The sequence below is a fragment of the Mus pahari genome, chromosome 2 (genome assembly GCF_900095145.1).
Source record: "Mus pahari chromosome 2, PAHARI_EIJ_v1.1, whole genome shotgun sequence".
NCBI classification, from domain to species: Eukaryota; Metazoa; Chordata; class Mammalia; order Rodentia; family Muridae; genus Mus; species Mus pahari.
The window spans coordinates 109,030,727-109,039,578 of record NC_034591.1 but is presented as its reverse complement, the minus strand read 5'-3'; the positions used below and the strand labels follow the sequence as shown (position 1 = coordinate 109,039,578).

Below are 8,852 nucleotides of genomic sequence, written 5' to 3'. Positions count from 1 at the left end.
AGCACTCGGGAAGCAGAGGCAGGTGGATTTCTGAGTTCAAGGCCAGCCTGGTCTACAGAATGAGTTCCAGGACAGCCAGGGCTACCCTGTCTCCAAAAAAAAAAAAAGGTGCTAACTTCTCTCTGATTTGATTTGGTGTCCACAAGTTCAGTTTCAGCGTCCTAGCCATATGACAGAATAGAATCCCAGCCACCCAGAAGAGGATATGGTAGCATCTTTTGAGGATTTTGGATGCCAGGAACAGAACAACTGTGCTCAACAAGACTCAGGATAGAGGCTGAAGCAAATCCACCCCTTTAAGGATGACCTTTCTTTAAGATGCTCAAGACAATCAGATTTCCTTTCCAAAGTTGTTTAAAAGGGGCCCTCTGCTAAAAAGGAAGCTCTATATAAAATCCTTGTACTGACAATATTTGGCCTTGAGCTCAGACTGCCACCATTGTGTACCTGCAGAAACAACAAAAATCTCAGTGCTGGTGACTTAGATTCTGCTAATACATCTGTTACTGCAGTGTCACTACCTTCCCTCACTGTCCCCTTCCTACCTACCCCTTCATTGGGACAGCAGCAAAATGTATCTCCTATTGTTCTGTTTTAAAAAGTGAAGAAAGCAAAAGGCCAAAGATGGAAAAACTTTGGCTAAGAACACCACAAAGTCAAACCAATACTCCATATATATCAGAGACCCGAGAAGTGACAATCAAGTAAGACTCACACCAGTCAATGCACCAATCCAATCATCCTCACCGTGAGGCTCTGAAAGAGAAGTTTACTTACTGGTACTGAAGCAATAGCGAAGGTGAAGTTGAAGGAATTCCAAAGTGTGAATCAGAAGCTACTTCAAGACGTCATTGTTTGGCCCCTATAACTTAAACTCTAAAGGAAAAATGAAGACCTTCCACACTGAAAATGTTTCAGATTTCTAATGGACAATAGAGTAAGTTTAAATCAACGCTCACTTCAGTATTCAGAGGTTTCTTTTTTAAACTAATTGGAGGATCAAGCTAAGGTAAGGCACCAAAGTGCAGTTTTGTTCTCATGAGATAGTCAGTTCTGCAGCTATTAGCATATATATGTCCTCACATGTTTAAAGTGTATACCGAGGTTTAGGTTTCCAACCTGGAAAATATCTTTAAGATTTTAAGCATAGAAAGGATATTTGAGGTTGTTGTGCATTTTTAATTCTTGTATGCCTATAGGGCATATGGGGGTAGTGTGCATGTGTAGCCAAAGGTCAATGGTGTCTAACTCAATGGTTTTTCTACCTATTTTTTGAGTCAAGGTCCTCTCACTGAACCTGGTGCCCCCAGATTCATCTAGACTGGCAAACAAGCAACCATGATCCTCCTGTCTCCATCTCTCTACCTCTGAAATTATGAGAATTCACACTGTGCCCAGCTTTTTACACACATGTTGGACATACAAACTCAAGTGCTTGTGATTTCACTGCAAGCATTTTAATAACAGCAATCTTTTTGGCTTGCATCTCTAACTTTTTAAAAGATTTCTTTAATTTTTATTTTTATGTATGAGTATTTACCTACATGTAGAAAACTGTCTTTCTCATTTAAGGCTCATAAAAACTTGCTATAGATGATAATTTTAAGTGCCTGATAAATGTTCATGATAACATTTCTGATAAATTCAGCTCTAGTTAACATCATAATCTCTCACAGGTACATACTAGGATTACTTAGAACTAACTAGGTTTCTTCCTGGGAAGAGATGCGACATGGTAGGTGGACAGTTTAAGTTATTGAAATTGTGAGTTCTCTTAAATATTAACAAAAGTGATCTGAGGTAATTTACATAATTAGTTTAACTGATACCATTTTATTGACTTACATTGTTTTTTAATTTTTAAGTTTTATTTTTATGTTTTGCCTATGTACGTTACCTGCATGACTGATACCCTTGGGGATGAGAATAGGATCCCTTAGAGCTGAAGTTATGAATGGTTTCAAACCAATATATGGGCACTGGGAACCAAAGCCAGATCCTCTCTCTGTAAGAGAAGCAAGTGCATTTAACCACTAAGCCATCTCTCCAGCCTGTTTTTGGATGTTTTAAACAGTTTAAAAGTTGCTACTTAGGAAATTCAGAATATGTGCCTGATACCTATTTTGTCCTCCTAAGAAATTAATTTTGTATCAGTCTTGAATGAGTGGTGCCTCAATATAAAGTTACTATTTTTATATGCACATGTAGAAGCCAGGGGTTGATATCCCATGTTTCCTTAATGGCTTCTCCTCCTTTCTTTCCTCCTTTGATGGTTTGTACATGTTTGGTCCAGGGAGTAGCACTATTAGAAGGTGTGGTCCTGTTGGAGTTGGTGTGCCATTGTGGGTGTGGGCTTTAAGATACTCATCCTAGCTGCCTGGAAGCAAGTATTCTGCTAGCAGCCTCCAGATGAAGACGTAGAACTCTAAGCTCCTCTTCCACCATGCCTGCCTGGACACTGCCATGTTCCCGCCTTGATGATATTGGACTGAATCTCTGAACCTATATGCCAGTCCTAATTAAATGTTGTCCTTTAAAAGACTTGCCTTGGTCATAGTATCTGTTCACAGCAGTAAAACCCTAAGACTCCTCCTAAACTGACTGGTTTTGTGTTAACTTGACACAATCTAGAGTCATCAGAGAAAAATAAGCTTCAGTTGAAGTAATACCTTCATGAGATCCATCTATAAGACATATTCTCAATTAGTGATAAATGAGGGTGGACACAGTCCACTGTGGATGGTGCCATCCCTGGGCTGATGGTCCTAGGTTCTGTATAAAAGCAACTTGAGCAATCCATAAGGAGCAAGCCAGTAAGCAGAATCCCTTCATGGCCTCTTCTTCATCTTCTGCCTCAAGGATCCTGTCCTGTTTGAGTTCCTGTCCTGACTTCAATGATGGACAGTGTTGTGGACATATAAGCTGAATAAATCCTTCCCTCCCCAGTGTGCTTTTTGGTCATGTTTCATGACAGTAACAGAAACCCTATGACAAATTCGTACCAGGCACTTGGGTATTGCTGTCATAGGTCTGACCATGCTTTTGTTTGGAGGAATTTGGACGTTGGGTTAGGAAATGCTTTAAGCACTGCTTAGTGGGTCATACTAGTAAGAACATGGAAGATGGTGATGCTGAAAGTGTTCTGAGCATCAGAATACTCTGGTGGGGGACTTGGCTAAAGAGGTTTCCGAGGAAACGAAGATTAATATGTGGGATGGAAACTGTTCTTGTGATATTTTGGTGAAGAATGTGGTTGCTTTCTTCTTTTTTGTCCAAAAAATTTGCCTGAGGCTAAACTGAAAAGTTGTGAGTCTGGAGTGAAAACCTGATTTATTGATTTGGCAGAGGAAATCTCAAAACAGTTTGGTATCAACTCTGTGGTGTAGTTATTAGTGTTTACCCTCATGCAAATTTATAATGAAAAGGAGTAAGCCAAACAAACAAATATATATATATATATATATATATATATATATATATATATATATATATATATATCATGTACAATTTGAGACAAAAAGGGGGCACCAGGAAGTGGAATGGAGCTAAGTCCTATGCTCAAGAAGATTAAAGAAAAGCCTGATGTTAAATGGAATAAAAGAGAGTGGTGACAAAGATCCAACCCAGCTAAGCTTCCAGTTTGTGAAAGGAATGTAAGAAAAGTCTATGGCTGGGTAGAGTAGCACACACCTTTAACCCCAACACTGGGAAAGCAGACACAGGTAGATTTCAGAATTCAATGCCAGCCTGGTCTACAGAGAATGTTCCAGGACAGTCAAGCTTATACTGTGAAGCAAACCATGAAAAACAGAAAGCTAGAAGATATAATAGAACAAGAGGGCTGTGTCCCAGCCCCAGTAAGCAGCAAAACTTGGCAGCTTCAGCTACGTGGTTCTGGCTTTAGAGTCAAGGGTAAAAGAAAGGGATTATGGAATCCCTCTCGTAGACTAAGGAAAGCAGCTGAAGCTAGGTATGTGTCAGAGAGAAGCCATTGTGTGAAGCTGTGAGGGTGAAGTCTAGATTGTCTTGAAGACCCCAAGATGTTGGACAGTGGCGTGGAGTACCTGCTGAGAATAGCTGCTAACAGGAGTGAAACCGGCCCAAGAAAAAGAAATGTGTTGCAGAAAACAAAGCTCAGAGGAATTGGAGATCTGAAAGGCTTTGACATGGAGATGCAGAGTCTGAAGTTTGCCTAGCTGGTTTAGAGTCACTTCCTATTTGGAATGGTAATGTATATCCTGTGCCATTATATATAGGAAGTATGTGATCCATGAGATGTAGGCATTTTCTCAATTAGCGTTTAATGGAGGAAGGCCCAGCCTATTGTGGGTGGTGCCATTCCTGGTCTGATAGTCCTGGGTTCTATAAGAAGGACAGGCTGAGCAAGCCAGTTAGCAACTCCTCTCTATGGCTTCTGGATCAGCTCCGGCCCCAAGATTCCAACCCTTCTTAGTTGAGTTCCTGTTTGACTTCCTCTAGTGATAGATCTGGAAGGGTAAGGCAAACAAACCATTTCCTCCCCAGCTTGCTTTTTATTTATGGTATTTCATCACAGTAAGAGAAACCCTAACTAGGACAAATACCATGAACAAAGACAACTTAAAAAAGAGAGTTTACTTTGGTTTATGGGTCCAGAGAGATTCAATAATAGTTGGATAGGTGTTAGAGCAGGTACTGGAGGAGAAAATGACAAGTCACAACTTCAACTAAAAACACTGAGATTGAACAGGAAATGGAAGAGACAAACTCTCAAAGCCTACTCCAAGATTGTACCACCTCACCAGCACCACTATCACCCAGGGACCAAGAGTTCAAATACATGAGTAGATTGGGACATTTCCCATTCAAACCACCACACAGCTTTAAGGGGCTTTTGTCAAGAGTATTTTTACCACAGCCCCCATCCCCAATAACTTAGAAACTCAATCATCTGCCAGACACCCACATTAGTCTTTGTTATTTTTTGTGATAGCCTTTCACTAAACCTAGAGCTCATGGATTCTGCTAGATTGCCTAGCCAGCAAGATCTCAGGATACCCCTGTCTTCAACTCACTGTTGCTAGAATTATAGATATTCACTGCCACATCCTGCTGCTTTTTATATGTGGGAATGAGGCATCTGAACTCATGTCAGGCAAAATACTCATAATCATAAAAATATATTTAAAAATTTTTTAAAGTCTATATAATGGAGAGTTACCATAATGAATCACAAGACTCAAAACTCTGTATAGTTTTATATCAAAGAAAGAGTTCTTAAAGAAAAAAAAAGACATTGTTTACACTTGATAAGTTAAGAACTAACAGGGCAAAGACATTTTTATAAGCAGAAAGCAAATTAAGATATTAAGATATAGGGATAAGGACAGGGTGAAGCAGACCCGGCTCAGGAGCCTAATATGTTTGCTGCTTCAAGTCTATAGTAATGTTGGTCTAAAGTCATGTGATTATATATATACTACTTTTGACAAGGACATGAAATGTATATGTCTAGTTCCTAAGAGAGCAGAGAAATAAATTTAAGTCATAAAACTTGGACAATCCAAGACTCAGAAATCTGACACTGGAGGAATGACTGCTTTCTCCCCTTTGAGGATATGTCCTTGCTAGTAGTGACAGCTGTTTCAGAGCAGCTCAATTTGTAAACATTCCACTACACCGAAACAATAAGTTTTATGCAATAAAGAAATAAGCCCCGATGATAAAAGAGCAATGTAGGTTGTTAAGATTTACTTTCTCCACATATCTAAGAGGGACTGTGAGGATAGGAATGGTACCTAGGAATAAACTTTAGCTAGTTTATATGTATGACTCCATGAATGTATACATGAAATTGATATTAATGTTCTTTTCTTCTCTTAAAGAATTCATGATGGCCTTTTAGGACTGTGTGCATATCTATCAAATCAGCCTCAACAAGAAATCCTTATTAAGTGAAAATAAAACTGGATACTTGAAAAACCAACAAATTATTATCAGGGTAATTATTCCTGTCATGAATTAAAGCAATACAAGCAATTAAGCCTTATCATTTTCATAGTTCTAATATACTTCTTTAAAAATATATTTCTAGGGGCTGGAGAAATGGCTCAATGGTTAAAAGCACTGGCTGCTCTTTCAAAGGACTGGGATTCAATTCTTAGCACCCACACAGCAGTTCGTAACCATTTTAACACTAGTTCCAGAGGATCCAATACCTCTTTTGACCTCTGCAGGCACTGTACACATAGTGCACAAACACAAATTCAGGCAAAGCACACATACATTTACACGTGTCTTTTCTTTGAATATCCATTCTTTGGTAAAATTGTCTTTGTTTCAGAAATATAATTCAAAACTGCAAATCTTCATTTCTTCTAAGGGTAGAATACATAGTTGTATGTAGTGTAAACCAGAGAAGTTTATAAAAAGTACAAAGACCTCGGTCAGAATCCCATTTCTGCTACAATAAGTTCTTGGCTAACAACATGGTTTTTTTGGCATGATTTCTCATCTATAAAAAGGTAACAGTAACCAACCTCAAAAGGTTATCAGAGTTATCCTTGCATAGGGTCTGGTTTACTGAATATTATCAGTGATGATAAGAGTAATGACACTTTTCAAGTTCTGGTCCCCTCTACACATCATGCTGCCTACAGGCAGCAAGCTGTTTTATGCCTCGATCCCTTTTCCTAAATTTCTCCTCATGTTAACCCCTCTAGAATCTGTCACAAAATTCCTCACTATACTTACCTAGGTCTGTCTGATAAATGCTTGTCATTGAAGGCCCATCTAGTGCACACTGTTACACTTACTGGTACTCCTTAATTGGGTGAGGTGAGCACCCCTGTATTTCAGTACTGTGGACAGTGCAAGTGGTTAAAAAATCTGATCTACCATTGTGCAGTAACAAGTATATAAAAAAACAAGACATAGCCTTAGAATTAAAAGTACTGCACAATAAGAATCAGATTTGTTGACTTGAGACTGAGATAAAATTTCAAGTCATCTTATTATACACAACCATCCTACCCATGCAGAAAAACCTACTCACAGCTGCTTTCGTCATTTGTATTTAGTGTCAGCATCCTGCTTTGGATTTGAATCATGTGCTGACTTCTTTGGGACTGTTTTTTGAAAACCACAGAGCATACTGATTTCTACCCTTTCAAAAACAAGGGTGCCAGCTATTGTGCTGGCCCCTGTCACTCACCTCAGCCACCTGCTGGGTCCCCACTCTGTGCTGAACCAGCCCCTCCATATTTGTAGCCATGGTGAAGCAAGATCATTAGAGAACCTGTTTGGAAAAATGCAGCAACTTCTATCAGGTGTGGAAAACCAGGCTACTTGAAAATTATCACTCATCAGAATTCATCTTTGATACTATCTTACAAGGACCATGCCTTCTATAGGAAACAAAGCTAGCAGGGTAATCATATCTAGGTATGCCATAAAATTAATGTACCAACTTTTTGTAGAAACATTTCAAATTGCTAAATTTCTCTTGGCAGATATAAATGCAGAGGAATAAGGGACGTATAAGATCTTCCTGGTTTAACCTCTCAAAGAGGTGGAAACTTCACATACCTTTTTGGATAGCTCCTAGTCACAGTACACTGAGTAAAATGGTGGCTATCTGAGAAAACCGTGAGGTCAACTTTGGACAGAATACTAGCTTGCTAGATTGCTAGCAACTAAACTTTTATTACTAGTGGCAATATGAGAAGCAAAACCATGCTCAGATTACACATCTCATTTACAGGCTGAAAGACAAAGAGAGACAAAGAATATACTAACAAGACAAGGTACTCATCAATTTATTAATATATATTTTAATATATATTTGAGACAGAGTCTCACTGTGTAGTTCTAGCAGGCTTGGAACTTGCTATGTAAACCAGATTACCCTCAAACACAGAGATCCACACCTGCCTCTGCCTCCCAGATGTTGGGATTAAAGGTGTGTGTGTGTGTGTGTGTGTGTGTGTGTGTGTGTGTATGTGTTTGTGTGTGTGTCCCTAGCTTTCCACTAATAGAAAAAAAATATTTTGCAAAATTTGAGGAAGATCATCTAAAGACCAAAAAGCCTGATAGCCTCCTAAGTCAGAGTCACTTAAACACATTCACTGCTGACCCTCCATCTCTTCTGGTCACAAACAAGACAGCTCCATGAGTATTCCCCTAGACACTTTTCAAAAGCCAGGGTTTATTTGGGACAATTCATTATCTGGATAGGTCCCAGGCAAAATAGGAAAACAAGTTCTAGCAGAATTATCTTTGAATTTGTACATAAAAACTGTACAGTGTTATTGTACAATATATCTATGTGTAACATATACAGATGCACAATTAGTTCATTTGCATGCTTGGACTATTATACAATGAATAGTTTCACAAAGTACCATAGCATTCCTACTTATGAGGCACAGATCTCCAAGCTTTTTAACTGTGGTCATTTTCTGTATTCTTCTACCCATTATTAGGTAGCCACTTCTATTACTTTAATTTCCATTTAGATTGTTTCACTGCCTAAATGATGAGTGGTAAATGGAGTGTGAAACTGGTTGACAACATAAAAAGACCTATAAGTACAGGTACTGCACCAACAGGGACACGATACCAGGTCACAGGTATCAGTGATTCACCTCCATATAATATGGCCAGGCATGAGCTATAGGGGTTAGTCGTCTTCTTACTTTTCTTTCAGGGTATATGGTGCTAAGGAACAAATCTAGAGCCTATCACATGCTAAGCATGTTCTACCAGTGAGCTATACTACCAGTCTGCTTGCTTGCTTGCTTACTTGCTTTCTTCCTTTCTTTCTTTTTTTATAAGTAGGTAAAACATTTTGTTTCTAAAAAAAAAAAAAAAAA

The 8,852-nt window shown here is 38.8% G+C and overlaps 1 protein-coding gene across 6 annotated transcripts in view; it reads right to left on the bottom strand.

Annotated features, from left to right (window-relative positions):
* Nr2c2 (nuclear receptor subfamily 2 group C member 2) overlaps positions 1–8,852 on the bottom strand; it is a 66,852-nt gene that overhangs the window by 45,105 nt on the left and 12,895 nt on the right. For 3 of the 6 annotated variants that reach the window (XM_029535002.1, XM_029535005.1, XM_021191523.2), the window contains exon 2: positions 7,193–7,276. The exons of 1 other annotated variant lie outside the window; for it this stretch is intronic. In XM_029535002.1, coding sequence (XP_029390862.1) covers positions 7,193–7,252 — 60 coding nt within the window. In that variant the 5' untranslated portion in view covers positions 7,253–7,276. Of the gene's footprint in view, positions 1–7,192; positions 7,277–8,852 lie in introns of those variants that run through there. 2 more of the 6 variants (XM_029535003.1, XM_029535004.1) reach the window with 2 other exon arrangements.